General features: G+C 41.0%; 1 protein-coding gene across 1 annotated transcript in view; it reads right to left on the reverse strand.

Moving 5' to 3' along the window:
• Positions 1-18,736, reverse strand: part of DNAH7 (dynein axonemal heavy chain 7) — a 438,794-nt gene that overhangs the window by 187,031 nt on the left and 233,027 nt on the right. Inside the window, exons 38-40 of the mRNA XM_040357086.1 lie at positions 15,053-15,179; positions 6,251-6,470; positions 230-1,102 (exon numbers count right to left, since the gene is read on the reverse strand). Of these exons, the coding sequence (XP_040213020.1) occupies positions 230-1,102; positions 6,251-6,470; positions 15,053-15,179 (1,220 nt within the window). The remainder of the gene's footprint in view (positions 1-229; positions 1,103-6,250; positions 6,471-15,052; positions 15,180-18,736) is intronic.

The following is an 18,736-nucleotide window of genomic DNA, read 5'->3' on the forward strand; positions in this document are numbered from 1 at the left end:
TAAAAGAAAACTGTAAACGGTGTGATGCATTGTAACATTGTAATGCACTTCACCATCTGCCACTTTGCCAGCACAAATCACACCCGCATGCACACTTTTTAAAGTGCAGGCTGGTGTAAATAAGCCCTAAAACACAACTATCAGTGATATTTTTTCACATGGTTATGTGCCATAAGTAGATGCATGTGTCTAGTCGAAATGTAATAGTAATGATATTAAAAAAAATTACCTGAAACCAATCAATTGTACAGCAGTTAACAAGAGCTGGAAACTTCCGGAGTCGGTTTCGGAATGCATCTCCTATAGGACTCATTGCAAGGACGATGTGTAGCTGATCCCGGCAACGGTCAATGAACAAGTTGAAAAGGGCAAGAGGGCTACCATCAGTTTGTTTTAGTTTATCTCTTTGCCGGTCTATCTGTCGCATCCTTTCACATATTTCTTGTTTCTCATCAGATGCAAAAAGATTTGGAACCTCTCCAGCATTGAGCAAATTATTAATATCTTCCAAGAAAGATTCTTTCTTAATCTGTGAGTCTGTAAACAGAAAAACACCTGGCATTTCCCCCTCAGCAGACTGTCTCAAAATGAGTTTTAAGTCTTCCCGCCATTCAGTATTATCATAGCTCTTTGAGATTTCCACTTGGAAAAGTTTTTGGTCAGCCATGTGAACAGCTAATCGTGTGACTGACTGACGGCCACTTCCACCAACGCCAACTAATAAGGCATGGCTACGAGGCTGTTTCAAAATGCGTGATATTCTACATATGTGTTCAATCGCAAATCGGAATAAAACCAAATTCATGGGTTTCTTACTAATGTTATTAAATTCTTCCAAATGGCTTTCCACAACTGAATATAGTTTCTCAAAATTGGTTATTTCTTTGTAATTTGTATCTTCCCTCTTAAGGTCATGGAAATCACAAAACATTAAACTGCGTATGTCATCCTCCTCAACCTTGCCATCATTGTTAAAATCTAGATGCTGAAAGAGTTGATGAAAGTCTTCCCTCATGTGGCTTTTCACAACTTCCTCAATATATCCAACAAGCCAAGATCGATCTGCATTATCAACAAGACGGTCATAGTAAATGCGAAGGATCTACAGAATAAAAAAATATTATAGTGTTATTAACAAATATTTATGCTAACAAGGCCAGCGGACATGCATTTACTTTTTTTTTAATTATTATTATCTTCAGCAGCAGTAGCAAGGTTCATTCCATTCTATAGCCCTTGATAGAACAAAACAGAATTTGCATGGTATGGGTTCAAATATATAAAGTATAGCCATTTTGTGTGCACCAAACATACCTAATTTTCTCAGAAGGAAGCAGCCAGTTTGCAAAGTCAAGTCCCGACACTCTTAAAACTGAACTTTACCCATAACAACTTGATAACAAATTTGTGTTCTTTAGGAAGGAACATACATTCCACATTATTAATTATGCTACCAAAACAAGAGTGTGCTGTAAATTGCCTTCAGCATTGCTGGAGGCTGCCATTTTATTGAAGCCCAGAGCCCGTGAACAGTAGTACATCTTTAAGGCTGTGAGCAGATACAGCGGCTTTGATTTCTGGCACAATGTCAAAAATGGAGAGCAACTGAGCATGTGCAGAATGGGGCAAAACAGTGTTACTGGATTTTAAACAGTATAGGCACTTGTTTTTAATGTTCTACATAACTATACCTGCCAGCCTAAACTGATCTAGATGGACTTCACTTTCTAACTAAAGTTCCCCTTTGTAAAATATAAGTGTGCTCCTGGCTTCAAACACTCTATGAATGCTGGCAAGTCCATGCAAAGGTATTTTTCTATGCAGTCACAGAATTTTACATGTTTGAATCTAGGGAAAAAGCCAGCTCAAACTTTGCATATTCACTCACTTCTGCCGGGATTGCTTCTGAATGTATGCTTCTATAGGCAGCTTTTAAAATAAATATATCTCAGTGGTTGATTTAAAGAAATAACTAATTGTAATTGTTTCTAAATCCCAAGTCTATGATTGTTCTCCCAACCACACAAGAATAATACTTAACACCTCTAAATGAAAACAACTTATTTTCTATTTTCAGGTTTGTTTTAGCAGCTCTAATATTAGAAATTCCACTGTAATTAGCTTCCCAGTGACAGTTGTGGTTAATTATAATGTATCTATCTTTGTTGACCTAACGTTGTTTATGTTTTACCTAGCACTAACAATGTAACACCTAAAACATTAATCACTGTAGAAAAAGCAGCCGTTGTTCTGGCGAGCTGGTTCCTACCATCGATATGGTTCCCGAGCCAGCAGAAACCTCCGAGCGGGAACAGCTGTCCATCAGCTGTAGACGCGCTCGCTCCCGATGGCTGATTATACACTCTATACATGCCGCTCTACACAGCAAGGGCCAGCAAGGGGCGAATGTGGTATTGACCAGTGGTTTTTGATTGGTTATCCATGCCGCTCTTTACAGCAAGGGGCGAATGTGAAACTGAGCAGACCTTCTTTGGGGGATGTTTTTTCTCAATAAAATAGATGTCTCAAATCCGCCCCTTGCTGTATAGATCGGCGTGGATAACCAATCAAAAAAGCACTGCTCAATATCACATCCACCCCTTGCTGTGTAGAGCGGCGTGTACTAGTGTATAAGCAGGCTTCAGGCAGCGGGAGCGAGCTCTTCTAAGCTGACAATCAGCTGTTGAGGCTTGGAGATTTCCGTGGCCTCCTACTGCACCTGCGCAGTTGAGGCAGGAACCATATCGATGGAGGAACCAGCTGGACAAGACACCGGCAACAGCTCTGATACACAGCTTGTGATCTGGGTCCCATCAGCTCCACCCTTGGGATATTGCACAGTGGGGAAGATCATTAGGGCATACAAGTTTAATCCTAGGTTCTTGAATAGATACAGTGCCCTGAAAAAGTATTCATACCCCTTGAAATGTTCCACATTTTATCATGTTACAGCCAAAAACATAAATGTAGTTTATTGGGACTTTATATGATAGACCAACACAAAGTGGCACATGATTGTGAAGTGGAAAGAAAATGATAAATGGTTTTCAACATCTTTTACAAGTAAATATGTAGAAAGTGTGGCATGAATTTGTATGTATTCTCTTTACTCTGATACCCCTAACTAAAATCTAGTGGAACCAATTGCCTTCAGAAGTTGCCTAATTAGTAAATAAGAGTCCACCTGTGTGTAATTTAATCTCAGTATGAATACAGATGTTCTGTGAAGCCCTCAGAGGTTTTTTAGAGAACCTTAGTGAACAAACAGCATCATGAAGGCCAAGGAACACACCAGACAGCTCAGGGATAAAGTTGTGGAGAAGTTTAAAGCAGGGTTTGGTTATAAAAAAATATCACAAGCTTTGGACATCTCACGGAGCACTGTTCAATCCATCATCCGAAAATTGAAAGAGTATGGCACAACTGCAACCCTACCAAGCTGTCCACCTAAACTGACAGGCTGGGCAAGGAGAACAATAATCAGAGAAGCAGCCAAGAGGCCCATGGTAACTCTATAGGAGTAGCAGAGATACACAGCTCAGGTGGGAAAATTTGTCCACAGGACAACCATTAGTCATGCACTCCACAAATCTGGCCTTTATGGAAGAGTGGCAAGAAGAAAACCATTGTTGAAAGAAATCCATTAGATGTTGTGTTTTCAGTGTGTGAGAAGCCATGTGGGGGACACAGCAAACATGTGGAAGAAGGTGCTTCGGTCAGATGAGACCAAAATTTAACTTTGAGGCCAAAAAGGAAAACGCTATGGGCGTTATTTACTAAAGGCAAATCCACTGCAAGTGCACTTGAAAGTGCACTGAATGTGTACTTTGAAATAAAGTTGCTGTAGATCCGAGGGGGACATGCAAGGGAAAAAAAAAAACGCATTTTAGCTTGCACATGATTGGATGATAAAATTAGCAGAGCTTCCCCTCATTTCAGATCTACTCCTTAGATTTAGAGTGACTGCACTTCCAAGTGCACTTTCAAGGGCACTTGCAGTGCACTTGTAGTGCAAAGTGGATTTTCCTTTCGTAAATAACCCCCTATGCGTGGTAGAAAACAAACACTGCACATCACCTGGAAAACACACCACCCCCACCGTGAAACATGGTGGTGGCAGCATCATGTTGTGTGGCTGCTGTTGTTCAGCTGGGACAGGGAAGCTGGTCAGAGTTGATGGGAAGATGGATGGAGCCAAATACAGGGCAATCTTAGAAGAAATCCTGTTGGAGTCTGCAAAAGACTTGAGACTGGGGCAGAGGTTCACCTTCCAGCAGCACAATGATGATGTGTAAAGCTGGTAGAGACATCCCCAAAAAAGACTTGCAGCTGTTATTGCAGTGAAAGGTGGTTCTACAAAGTATTGACTCAGGGGGGAGGAATACAAATACACACCACACTTTTCACATATTTGTAAAACATGTTGGAAACCATTTATAACTTTTCTTCCACTTCACAATTATGTGCCACTTTGTGTTGGTCTATCACATAAAATCCCAATAAAATACATGTGGTTCAGTGGAGTCTATATGATAGACTCATGAAATACTTTCCTTTACGCATCTCAATAGTTTTATGTGATTGTGATTAAAAAATATATGATATTTTGTAGTGGACATACTCACCCAGCAGTGCTGGGTATAACCAGGTCATAACTGACCATTTTATGTATATATACTTCCATATTTTTTTTATTATCATTACTGTATATGGAAAGCCGATGACATAAAATGTGTTCCTAAATCTATGTTTGATTGTTCATAGATACCTTTGATGCTTTTCTGATTATGCTATGGGTTATGTTTTGCCTACAAAACCCATACCATCATCCCCACTCCACTGAACCACCAGCATCCGTCCAAAAATATTTAACTTCATCTTGAAAAAGTTTATGTATGATAAAATTCAATAGAGTGACGGATATACTAATTTAGCTGATCAGCTTTAGAAGGGGCACAACATGAAACATTGAAAGCATACACAATATAATAACATTTCTTGCCTTTATCGGATGCTTTTAAGTGATTTTATTCAAAATTACTGTCTTTTTACATGTATATGTTATGTAGTGTAATACAAATAAAATTTGTTTTGAGGAGCTGCTATGTATTTATAAATGTGGTACGTTTAATAAATCAACAAGTGTAATGCTCCCAATGCCTATTTGTGCCGCTGTATCACGGGAGCGCGCCCGCAAGAGCTTTCCACCATGCTCGTTTGCTCGCATGAAGGCCGCCTGACAGCCGCCGAGGGACCCCAGAAGACGTGGATCGGGGGCCACTTTTTCCAAACGAGCCACACAGAGGAGGTAATTATAAGGCCCCGTACACACGACCGAACATGTCTGCTGAAACTGGTCCGCGGACCAGTTTCAGCAGACATGTTCGGTCGTGTGTACGGCCGAGCGGACAGGTTTCCAGCGTACATTTGTCCACCAGACCGTTTTCGAGCGGACAAATGTTTCTAAACATGTTTAGAAACATGCCCGCTGGAATCCTGTCCGTCGGACATGTTCGGTCGTCTGTACAGACTTACCGTACATGTCCGAGCGGCCGCCATCCCTCGCATGCGTCGAATGACTTCGACGCATGCGTGGAAGCATTGAACTTCCAGGGCCGCGCACATCGCCGCGTCATTGTCGCGGCCTCGTCACCGCGTATCGTGTACGCGCGGATTTCTGTATGATGGTGTGTACAGCCATCATACAGAAATCTTCGGGCGGGCATGTCCGCTGAAAACGGTCCGGCGGACCGTTTTCATCGGACATAATTGCCCGTGTGTACAAGGCCTAACATGTTTGTTATTTTTATTTTTTATTTTTTTATTTTGTGTCGCTTTAAGCCTTTAGTATTACTTTAATTTTGTTTGTGTGAAGCACAATTGGGTCATAGCAGCTCTTGAAAAGTGAATGTAGCTTGGATACAGAAGCCTGGGAATACATACAGGTGTTTTGTGGCACCTTGACCAGGGTTATCCTAAAGTGATTCTGTTTTGACAGCTCTTGGAGATTGGTACCACCTAATAGTTTCTTATCTACAGATAACATAAATAGTTCTACAGGTGGAGTCAGAAAATTAAAATGTGTTGCAACAGCCAAGATTCCAAAGTGTGCTAGAAAGTAGGGAGATCTCATCACTGGAGTCTCCATGAGATATACAAAGACAACTAATACTCACTTATCTTCTTTGGATAAATTGACTTTAAATTTTCTCAAAAAAAAGAAAAATTAAGTCATATTGATTAGACTTACCTCATGAACCCACAGCCTCTTAATCAATAAAGGAGAATCAGTTGTTTCAGGACGAGACAAGCAAATTCCTTGAATTACCCGAGAAAAGTCCCGAAGATTGAATAAATAATGAGACTTTGCAGGTGTGGGCAGTAAATTTTTCATTGCTTCTTTGTACACTGCCATGGTACTGTGTATAATTTGTGGTATTAGCATACTATATTCACTTGGGAAGACATACCTGAGAATTAAGAAAAAGTATTAGACAAACCAGGGTTCTCCTTGGTTTACAATATAATTTAAGAATAACAAAGTCACAAGAAAAATATGTGAGCTTCCATTGCTGACCTCCTTCCAAAAATGCTAGTTGCCTGGGTTCTCATCCCTTGGCTTCAATATTCTCTGAGCCACTGAACCAATATTAACAAATGGTCAGTGAAACAGATTTGTATAGGTTATCCTGGTCAGTGGATTCAAAAATAATCAAGCCAAAGGACTGCATGACAGCCAGGGAACTAGCATCTTTGGAAGGAGGTAAACAATGGAACACCAGGTTTCCTTTCCTCCTTAGCAATGTCTCATTGGTGGGCTAAACATGCACGTTTCAAACTTATTACACCAACATTGAGAGATGAAAGTCTTCTCCGTCTCACGAATTTTCACTTAAAGCGGGGGTCCACACAAAAAATGGAACCTCTGCTTTTCGGAACCCTCCCCGCCTCCGGAGTCACATTTGGCACCTTTCAGGGGGAGGGGGTACAGATACCTGTATAATACAGGTATTTGCACCCACGTCTGGGCATAGACCCCTGCGGAAGTTATGCCACTCCCCCCTGCTGTCTTCTGGGAAACACACATGTCCCAGAAGACAGCAGGGACCAGTGAGGACGTGCAGTGCGACTCGCGCATGTGCAGTAGGCAACCGGGAAGTAAAGCTGCAACTCTTTACTGCCTGATTCCCTCACAGAGGATGGCGGCGAGGGCACCCGAGAGCTGAGCAATTGATCGGCTTTGGCTGCCGGCGGCTGGTCATTTAGTGGATAAGGTATTTACTGGCAGGAAAAAAAATGTTTTACTATCCAAAGTTAAAACAACAAGGGCAGAGGATTTAATAGATGGAAAGTCGAAAAAATTACTGTAGGTCCCCTTTAAAGTGTCACTAAAGGCAAAACTTTTTTTTTTTTTTTTCATTTTGGATACAGTAAGGGAGGGTTATAACCCCTGTCAGTTTTTTTGCCACCTGTGTCCTATTGGGGAGATTTACCTTTACTTCCTGTCGCAAAAGCAGGAAGTGAGAGGAAATCCCTCCAAACTAAGGGAATCCTGCGTTGTCAACAGAATTAATATCCCCATTAAAAGATTTCTCCTATAGTTCTGTTCTGACATTACCCAAATTTGGGATTTCCTTTTGCGAATAGAAGAAAGAAAGTCACCGCTCCAGGTGGGTCTACTATACGGTCACACACTAATACAGGATTCCAAGGGTGCTGGCGGTGCACTGGGCAAGCATAAAAGTTAGATGAAGGATGGATGGCCGCACTCCAAAAACCATACAGGTTGTCTTTTATTAAATGAACAGCAAATACATCACCAAATCACAGCAACAGAAACGGGAACAGCCGACGTTTCGCACAAGATCAGTGCTTATTCATGGCTTGCGAAACGTCGGCTGTTCCCCTGTTTCTGTTGCTGTGATTTGGTGATGTATTTGCTGTTCATTTAATAAAAGACAACCTGTACGGTTTTTGGAGTGCGGCCATCCATCCTTCATCTAACTTTTATGGGATTTCCTTTTACTTTAATTTTCGATGGTAAACAGGACAAACAGGGGGTGAACCTCCCTAACGGGGCACAGACAACAATAAATCTTGACAGGTGTTCTAATCTCTCTCCACTCCATCCAAAACGTAAAAAAAAATTAAATAATGTTTTGCCTTTAGTGACATTTTAAAAACCTGCCTCTTTGACTTTGGAGCCATACAGATGCAATGGCCCTTTTTGTTAATGGGTAAAAGAAAAGCAATTATCTCTAAACAGCCCAATGTAAAACTCTACTCTTATTTGGTGCACAACTACCTTTGAAAAACATAAACTAGTATACAGATGGAACTTCTTATGTATTCAGTGCAGTGTATTGCTTGCTGTATACATATCACACTTTTGATCTGATGCTCCTACACCAAGAACATCCACACCAATTTAGAGGTTGAATATCAATAATATCCCCAAAATGAATGCCTCCGTGTTGATATAAATATGTCCTATGTATCAGACTGCTTAATATGTCTATACTACTGTATTAAAGGGTACCTATGGTTAAAACAATTGTATTAGCCAGGATTATAGGGGATGATGACCCTCCTTGAGTTTGTTAATCACTCCAGGAACAATTACATAATATAGATACATTTATTCCACCACAGCTAGCAGTTTGGTCAGCCAAGGATGTGGTCTTGTCAGAGTTGTTAAAACCAGCTTGGCTAGTAAGTTAGATTTCAGAGCCAGGCATGGAATTTTGACAGAGCTACAGGAAAGAGTTATTTTGCAATTATTTTGAGATTATTTATTATCAACGAACAGTACATTATCATCTAAAGTGAAGCGATTAAAGTTAGCTCCTTGATAGTGTCTTAGTATCTCATTCTAAAAATGCAAATGTATCTAGACAGAAGCGGAACCTACAGTAGCTCATAAATATCTAGAACTCCTTCAATTAACACCATCAGTTTTTAAGGCTAAAACTGAGTGCTCTTTAACCAGATCTTGCAATGAGGCTTAGAAAAATTAACATTTCTACTTGACATTTACAGTCATTAAAATCACTTTAAATGTCATTAGGAAGGCATTAAATTCTAGCACCTTATGATGATTCAAATTAAATCAAAATTGCAGCCTAAAAAAATCTATCACAATAATTAATGTCAACCTAGTTACGTAGGATGAAAAAGCATACATATACATTAAATTCAGGCTTATCAAGTAAAATAAAAAGATACTAATTAAAAAAAGAAATAAAAACATTTGTCACAGGGGGAGAGAAAACTTAGCATTAGTAGGGAGAAATTTCCTTTCTGAACCCTAATGGTAATTTCTTAATGCTGGAATTATTATAATAGTATTATATAATAATATATTTTTAAATAAATAAAAGTGAAAGCTTAGATAATATTTTTCTAGAAAAGCATCAAGGAAAATTCAACTGAATTCTGTGCAAGATCAAGTAATGTTGCAAATGAATGGGAAAAGTAAATGGTATTATGGTAATTTGCTGATATATATATATTATGTTTTCCAGCTCCAGGAGTGCTGCAAATGTACTGTATATGGAGAGCACTGGAGATGAGGAACTGCCAGTATATGGATATTATATACTCATTTTAAAAGTAATACATATTACGTTCCTGATTGTGTTTCAGTGGTTTCAATCTTTTTATTGTAATAATCCAGAATGTTAGACAAAGGTCAAACAGTACAAGGTATGGACTCTTGGCAGAAGAAAAATTATTGTAAATAATATATAACATATGCATGAAGATGTTTGCTGGATAAAAAATGTAAATAAAGGAAGGGAACATGATCTTCAATTATTACAGAAAAAGGCCACAGGTATTAGATGTTACTGCAAAAGTAACTATTGAATTGTGAGTACACTAATTTCCCCTGCTGTGTCATTGTGTTCTGACAGGGGGACTGCCCCCCGCCATAACACGCCAGTCATTGGCTGCCAGCGCTGATTGCATGCCAGTCAGCCGCTGGTTTTCCAGCATGCCTGTTCCACAGAAGCCGGACACTTCTGTCAGACAGGCTGCTGTACACGCGGGGCAGTTCAACAGAAACCTTAAGGCTTAACCACTTGCCGACCACCGCACAATGATATACGTCGACAGAATGGCACGGGCAGGCAAATTGGCGTATATATACGTCTCTGCCTCCCAGTGACTCCAGTGCTGTAGGAGGTGATTTCACCACCACAGAGCATATATGCCAAACCATTGTGGCAGCAGGGGTGGAGGAGTGATTTGCTCCCAACGTTTGCAGGGAGGATGCCCCCATGCTTCGGCATATATATATATATATATATTTTAGGCACAGGTTGTATTAAAAAATGTTTTTATTTTTTACAATGTTTTTTTTTGTATTTGCTTTGCAGGTATGGTATGGTAAGGTCTTAGGCCCCGTACACACGTCCGAGAAACTCGACGGGCAAAACACATCGTTTTGCTCGTCAAGTTCCTTGTGAAGCCGCCGAGGATCTCACCGAGCCAACTTTTCCCATTGACTAACGAGGAAATAGAGAACATGTTCATCTCTTTGGCCCGACGAGATCCTCGTTGGTTTCCTCGGCGAAAAGTGTACACACGACCGGTTTTCTCGGCAGAATACGTCTGCCATCGCGTTTCTGGCTGAATTCTGCCGAGAAACTCGGTCGTGTGTACGGGGCCTTACTGTTATACTGTAATGTTACTTTGTTTTAATGTTAACTATCATTTGCTTAGCAGGTACACCATTCAGTTGAAGCACGGATTTATTTATCTTGACAGCAAAAGTGTTTGCTCCCACGATACATAAAGCTGTGACTCCAACGCTGTAGGAGGTGATTTCACCACCACAGTTAAAAAAAAACAGCATATATGCCGAAGCATGGGGGCTTCTAACTTTTGTGGGAGGATGCTTCGGCATATATAAATGGTGCATGTATGCCCATCATTAGAAGTGGTTGGATGAAGGGAGGTATTCTAATGGTGGGCATACCCACCGAGCAATCTTTTTTTTTTTATTCAGCCAACAGACTGCATGAAAAAAAAAAAGATAACAATATATGCCCAACAAGGACCAGCAACATACTGGTCTGCTGGTTTAGGTATCATCTTGGTATCATTCTTTTCAGCCAGCCGTCGGCTTTCATGTAAAAGCAATCCTAGCGGCTAATTAGCCTCTAGACTGCTTTTACAAGCAGTGGGAGGGAAAATCCCCACTCCCACTGACTTCCATGGTTTTCTCTGGCTCTCCTGTCCAAACAGAGAACCTGAGAATGCAGCCGGTGGTTACGCCAGCTGACCATAGAGCTGATCAGAGACCAGAATGGCTCCAATCATTTCTTTGTTCTATGAAACCGGAAGCTACCAGCATTTCATGATTTCGCTGGATATAAACATGTTTTCTTTTTTCCCACCGGGATTCCCGGTGGACTTTTTCCAGTCGGGAAAACCGGTGGGAAAAAAGAAAACATGTTTATATCCAGCGAAATCATGAAATGCTGGTAGCTTCCGGTGTATGCTTTTCCAAGGGGAAAAAAACATGCATGCTCAGAATCAAGTATGAGACGGGAGCGCTCATTCTGGTAAAACTAGCCTTCGTAATGGAGATAGCACATTCGTCACGCTGTAACGGACTGAAAAGCACGAAGCCTGAAAAGCATGAATCGTCTCTCACCAAACTTTTACTTAAACAAGGATCAGCAAAAGAAGCTCAAAGGGTGGTGCCGTTTGAATGGAACTTCCCCTTTATAGTCCTGTCATACGTGGTGTACGTCATCGCGTTTTGGATGGGCAGTATTTGGCCTGAACGCGTGTATGCAAGAGGAATCCCGTCGGGAAAAACTTTTTTTTTCTTTCCTGCCGGTTGTGTGTACAGGGCATAAATGTTGTGCATAAAATGTCAGGACAGTTCAAAACCCCCCCAAATGACCCCATTTTGGAAAGTAGACACCCCAAGCTATTTGCTGAGAAGCATGTCGCGTCCAAGGAATATTTTATATTTTGACACAAATTGCGGCAAAAAGACAATTTTTTTTTCACAAAGTTGTCACTAAATGATATATTGCTCAAATATTACATGGGCATATGTGGAGATACACACCAAAATACATTCTGCTACTTCTCCTGAGTACGGATACCACATGTGTGAGACTTTTTGGGAGCCTAGTCGTGTACGGGACCCCAAAAACCAAGCACCGCCTTCAGGCTTTCTAAGGGTGTACATTTTTTATTTCACTCCTCACTGCCTATCACAGTTTCGGAGGCCATGGAATGCCTAGATGGCACAAAACCCCCCAAAATGACCCCATTTTGGAAAGTAGACACCAAAGCTAAAATACATTTTTCTTTTCTTTCTTTATTTTGAAAAACAAATGAGAGCTGCAAAATATTCACCATGCCTCTCAGCAAATAGCTTGGGGGGTCTACTTTCCAAAATGAGGTCATTTGGGGGGTTTTTGTGCTATCTTACTATTTTATGGCCTTCGAAATTGTGATGGGTAGTGAGGCATGAAATCAAAAATTTTCGCCCTTAGAAATCCTGAAGACGGTGATTCGTTTTTGGGGTCTAGTACGTGGCTAGGCTCCCAAACAGTCACACACATGTGGTATCCCGTACTCAGGAGAAGCAGCAGAATGTATTTTGGGGTGTAATTTCACATATGTCCATGGCATGTTTGAGCAATATCTCATTTAGTGACAACTTTGTGCAAAAAAAGTTTGTAATTTTCCTGCATTTTGTGGCAAAATATAAAATATTCCATGGACTCAACACGTCTCTCAGCAAATAGTTGGGGTGTCTACTTTGCAAAATGGGGTCATTTGGGGGGGTTTATGCCATCTTGGCATTTTATGGCCTTCAAAACTGAGATAGGTAGTGAGGAGTGAAATCAAAAATTTACGCCCTTAGAAATCCTGAAGGCGGTGATTGGTTTTTGGGGTCCCGTACACGGCTAGGCTCCCAAAAAGTCCCACACATGTGGTATCCTGTACTCAGGAGAAGCAGCAAAAATATATTTTGGGGTGCATTTTGGGTCACATATAACCATGGCATGTGCGCAGGGCCGTCTTTAAGGTAGGGCAAAAGGGGAAGCTGCCCTGGGCTCTGTCATTGTTGTGGGGCCCAAAGCAGCTGCTTCATACTTGCCAACTATCCCGGTTTAAATTTCCTTGTCCCTTGAAGTTTTAGTCCTGTGCTGTGTCCTGATATCACAATGTGAAGTGCTGCTACAAATGATGCCTAGTTCTTACCTATTGTTGTGTAAATAACAGTGATTCATATGTAAATAGCGGTGGCATTCATATGTAAATAACTGACGCGTTTCGCACTGAAACTTAGCTATGACTAAGCACTAGTTTCAATGCGAAATGCGTCAGTGGCAGGTTTTATTTTATTTTGCTGTGACTTGTAGTCCTTCTTTTAATAAAAAGCTACAATTTGTTCAGAGTGCGGCTGTCCAGAGACAATCTTTGTTCCTGCTTTGATAAGTGCATTGCCTGCACCTGAGTTGTCTGCAATGGAGGATATTCACTTGGGTTCCCACCTGGAGCGGCTATTCCCTTTCCCCCGGCATTTATATGTATATCATGCCCCTCTGCCGTGAAGAGATGATGTGCTGTTACTTCTAGAAACCAATTAGTGAGCAATATTACTGTATTGTAATCTCTAGCAACCAATCAACAAAAATAAATCATGTGCTGTAACCTCTAGCATCTAATCAGTGAGCTGTAATGTGTGCTGTAACCTCTAGCAATCAGTCAGTAAGTGGTAATGATCTGCTGTAACCTCTGGCAACCAATCGCAATCACTGCCTGATCTGGTTTTAAGTCTAGCTGATATTTATTGTATGACTCAGAGCAGGTGGAGAGCAAAATTGCATGGGGGGGGCCCAAGAAAATGTTTGCCCAGGGTCCAATCAACATTAAAGACGGCCTTGCATGTGCGAGCAATATGTCATTTAGTGACAACTTTTTGTAAAAAAAAATCTTTGCCATTATTCAGTCACTTGGGACAAAAAAATTAAATATTCAATGGGCTCAACATGCCTCTCAGCAATTTCCTTGGGGTGTCTTCTTTCCAAAATGGGGTCATTGGGGGGGGGGGGTTTGCATTGTCCTGCCATTTTAGCACCTCAAGAAATGATATAGGCAGTCATAAACTAAAAGATGTGTAAATTCCAAAAAATGTACCTTAGTTTGTAGACACTATAACGTTTGCGCAAACCAATAAATATACGCTTATTGACATTTTTTACCAAAGATATGTGGCTGAATACATTTTGGCCGAAATGTATGTCTAGAATTTAGTTTATTAGATCTTTCTTATGACAAAAAGTAGAAAATATTTTTTTTTTTCAAAATCTTCAGTCTTTTTCTGTTTATATCGCAAAAAAATAAAAATCGCAGAGGCAATCCAATACCATCAAAAGAAAGCTCTATTTGTTTGGGTACATCATTGCATGACCGCATAATTACCAGTTAAAGCAGCGCAGTGCCAAATTGTAAAATATCCACTGGTCATTAGGCTGCCTAATGGTCTGGGGCTTAACTGGTTAAGAAATACATTTAAGCTAAATATTTGTTTGCACAATTTGCTCTCTAAGGTTGAGGGTTTATATGGCTGAAGAGTAGGATGGCTGAGATACCAAGACAAGACCAACTGCCACCAGAGGCATTGTCAGGCTGGATGCAATCTAGGGTGTTATTAAGGGAAGAAGTTTGATTATTATGAAAGACATCAAAATTGATAGCAGGAAAAGAAAGCTGTTGGGAATTAAAAGGACTTGCTAAGAAAAGAGAGAGGAGGTAATACAAAATGAGAAAAGGAAGAAGAAAGAAGAGAGAATAGGACTGAAGGGGCTAAAGACGAAGGAAGAAGAGGGTAGACGGAAAACAACAAAAAAAAAAACCTTTCTCCTCTACCCAGTGAGAAAGTTGCCTAGGGTGCTTAGAATGTCTTTTACAGAGAAGTTAGGTGCCATGAGTCTATATTTGGGTGAGCATTTTCAATTCAGAGTTGCCAGATAATAAATGTTTTTTTTTTTTTAATTATATAGAGGATGCTTACCTTATTGAAAGATGCCAGTCCAGTATTCTGGAGAATATTGTATACATTGAATTATCGTCAAATTCATTAATTGTAACTGTATTGAAATGCCTTAGGAATCGTGGTGTTATAACATTTCTTCCACCACCTAGACAGCAATGATATAAGCATGATAAAAATATAGTAGATAACTGTACTATAACACTATTATCTGATCATTTTATGTTAACTCTATACTTAAAAAAAAAAGGGCACTTGTTTAAGGGGTAATATTCCATGTCATTGTTCACCTCTACTGAAAATGCTAGTTGTCTGGCTATCACGCTCACCCCCAGGTGTCAATGCTGACAGAGAAAAGGGATACATATCAGGAGTTCTGACAGACTCTTTGACTAAGGCCCCTTTCAAATGTACGGATCCCGTGAGGGTCCATACATGTGTATCCGCTTGCTCAGCGGGGATCGCTTCGTTGATCTCTCCTGAGCCAGCAGCTGACAGGGCGGTCCCTGCACACTGTGCAGGGACAACCCTGTCAGATCTCCTCTCTCCCCTATGGGGGGATCGGATGAACACAGACCGTCTGTCCGTGTTCACCCGATCTGCTCTGCAGAGGGATGGAAAAATAGGATTTTCCTCCGTTTGCAGAATCGGAACATTGCGGACACTGATGGGAACAAGTGTCAGCGGAGGTAAACGGATGGATGAAAAAGCGGACATACGGTCCACATGTGTGAAAGGGGCCTAAAGCTGACCATTAATGGATCAACACTCGGCCAGTTCAGCAAGAACCAAACTAATTTAGATCCATCTCTGGGCACACTGGTTGTACTGTAGCTGATCCATTGATCGACATCAGTACACCCAGCCTGTTGGATTTTTTGTATGCGATCACTGCTGGTGGTCATAACTGCTAGCAGTGATCATTGTGCCCTGCCGGCTGCGGAGGCTCCCCATAAACACCCCCTCCCCTAGCAAAACACAATAGCACTGCGGGAGGGATTGGAGGAATTTAGCAATTTTCTTTTTTTTTACAGTTTTGGAGATTATGGGTTTTCAGAAGGAGCTCAACAATAACACCTTCCATATTTCTCTTATCATGCACTTCCTTTAATACTGTATGTAAAAATGACATTGTAAATACTACATGATCGCATTCAGAAACATAGAAAAACTGCATATGAACCACTTTAAGGTAAACCTGTGCTTTACTCATACAAAGCTATACACCAGGCTGCCAGCAGGTTACCTTAAAAGAGAACTGTACTTGGGGAGATCTGTACTAGTGGGAGGGGACAGGGAGAGGTGAACTGGAATAGATATTTGTATTTGGGGGAATACTGACTTGGGGAGAGAGGTCATTTTCTGTTATACTCTGTCTACTGACCTTAGCATTACACTTTCCTGACCCCTGTACTCTGTGTGTTACACACCCCAGAGCTCTGCGTGTTGTGCATTCCTGATCCCTACAATGTGTATTATGTACTTCTGTCCCCCGTATTATGTGTGTTACACACTCCTAAAGCCTGCTCCCTGTGAGTTATGCATTTTTGATCCCTGTGCTCTGTGCGTCACTTCTTTCTGTCCTGGCCAATGGTGTGGTGGGGAGCAAACAGATTGTAAGAACATGCAGAGGGGTAAGCATTTACCCTGCAGGGGCAAAGCACAGGTGTACTTCAGAACTAGACTCTTAGGACATTTTTTCTTCTAAACTACTTCATAATCCATAGGCCCCGTACACACGTCCGAGGAACTCGATGGGCAAAACACATCGTTTTGCTCGTCGAGTTCATTGTGAAGCCGCCGAGGATCTCGGCGAGCCAAGTTTCCCCGTTGACTATTGAGGAAATAGAGAGCATGTTCTCAATTTGGATCCTCGTCGGTTTCCTCGGCCGAAAGTGTATACACGGCCGGGTTTCTCGGCAGAATCCAGCTCCGATCGAGTTTCTGGCTGAATTCTGCCGAGAAACTCGGTCGTGTGTACGGGGCCATACGGTTCCCTGTTAAAAAATTACACAGCATTCACAGGAAAAAATTCAAAGCTTGACTGCTTTAAGAAAAAACATTCTCTTAATGAAATTAGGCATAGTTGACTATAATCATCATATTATGTGCAAGGCAAAATCTTTTTTTTAATCCCTGTGCACATATTTGGACATTCAGTTTGCTAAGTGAACATTCTCTAATTCTTTACCCAGCCAAATCTAATAAATCAATAAAAAAAAAAATTTCATTCTCTAAGCTACATACGCATCTATGGATAGTGTAAGGTTTCTGTGTGTTTATATCTTATTTGAACCATCTATAAAATGATTTTTTTTTACAGTAGCAGCAGCATAAATATTGGACTAGAATGTTTTTAAGGCATTTGCTAGTATCCCGCACTGTAATATATATACTGTACTTATTCCATTAAGCTTTTACTAAAGTCTAAGTGTAGGTTCACATACAGTATGTGCGTTTCGGGAACTCGAGCATAATCGCACACATTTGCTATCTGCAAGCAAACCCCAGCAGTTTTTTACCCCGATTTCTTGTAGGTACAGCAGTCCATTCAAATGTTTAAGGGACCTCTTGACAACTGCTGTAAATTCCCAGAGATGTGACATCACCCATAGGGTCCTATGGTGCAGCCATTGTCTGTGCTCCCTCCTCTTCTCATCAGTAGCTGCTCTCTGACATAGGGGAGCTGGAAACTTCCAGTTAGAAACTTTTTTATACAGGGTATGCAGGATAGGTAGGAGAAGGAGGGAGGAGGGAATGTTTTAAAGAATAGTCAAAGTTAATCTTTTCTTCCACTTTAAATGTGATATTTTAAAATATTTAGGATTTATTAGTGTAGTAAAGTGCCCCTTTTCCTACAAATACCTGCTCTTACAAGCCCTTTGACTTTTAGACACTTGCAGGGGATACATTTCTTGCCTGATGTAGCACAGGTGGCTGGGCATGTGCTCTGCATCCAGTAATTTGGTCCTCCACTGCAAGTCCCATAGTTTGGGTAACAGGGCTGGAGATTAATAGCATGCAGCCCCCGAGGAAGAACAAACCAATGCAGAGAGCGCTTCACTAGTTGCTACCAGAGGCACTGCACTTCATGTGGGTTGGCCCTTTGATTCTAAGCATCTGCCTGGGTTACCAGCCCTGGGACTCCTCCAGTTGCTCACCTGTGGTGCCAGCTTAGAGATCCCTCCAGCTGTTTGTCTTTGTACCCAGACCTACTCTGGACTTCACTGTGAGAGACACTGTCAAAGGGGCTAAACCGCAGTTTATGTACTGTACTGTTAACTGTGGTCCTTCTCTAGTATCTGTGGCTATAGAGCATTAGAGAGACTGTTCTGTAATGCCACCTGGTGTCCTGAGTTGCAGAGACATTGCTCTTATGAGCTCCTGTCTGTAAAGGTTTATTGATCGATTCAGCATCGTTCTGTACTGTATGCATACCGTTTTGCCAGTTTTGACTTTGCATTGTTAATCTTACTGTATGCCTGTTTAGTAAAATTTAAGTTAAAACTACCCTCTGTCTGATCATGTGGTTGTTTTTTCTTACAAGTTTCACTAGTAATTTTTAAAGGCAAAAAACAGCCAGCAACCAAGGTATCTGTATTTTAATCCCCGTGACCGAATTAAACGTCAAGGCACTGATAAGTACTGTAGAAAACACACAATTGCCATAATTTCTCATTAATTTCATGCATGTAAATTATCTAA

Source organism: Rana temporaria, chromosome 6 (assembly GCF_905171775.1).
Source record: "Rana temporaria chromosome 6, aRanTem1.1, whole genome shotgun sequence".
Classification (NCBI taxonomy): domain Eukaryota; kingdom Metazoa; phylum Chordata; class Amphibia; order Anura; family Ranidae; genus Rana; species Rana temporaria.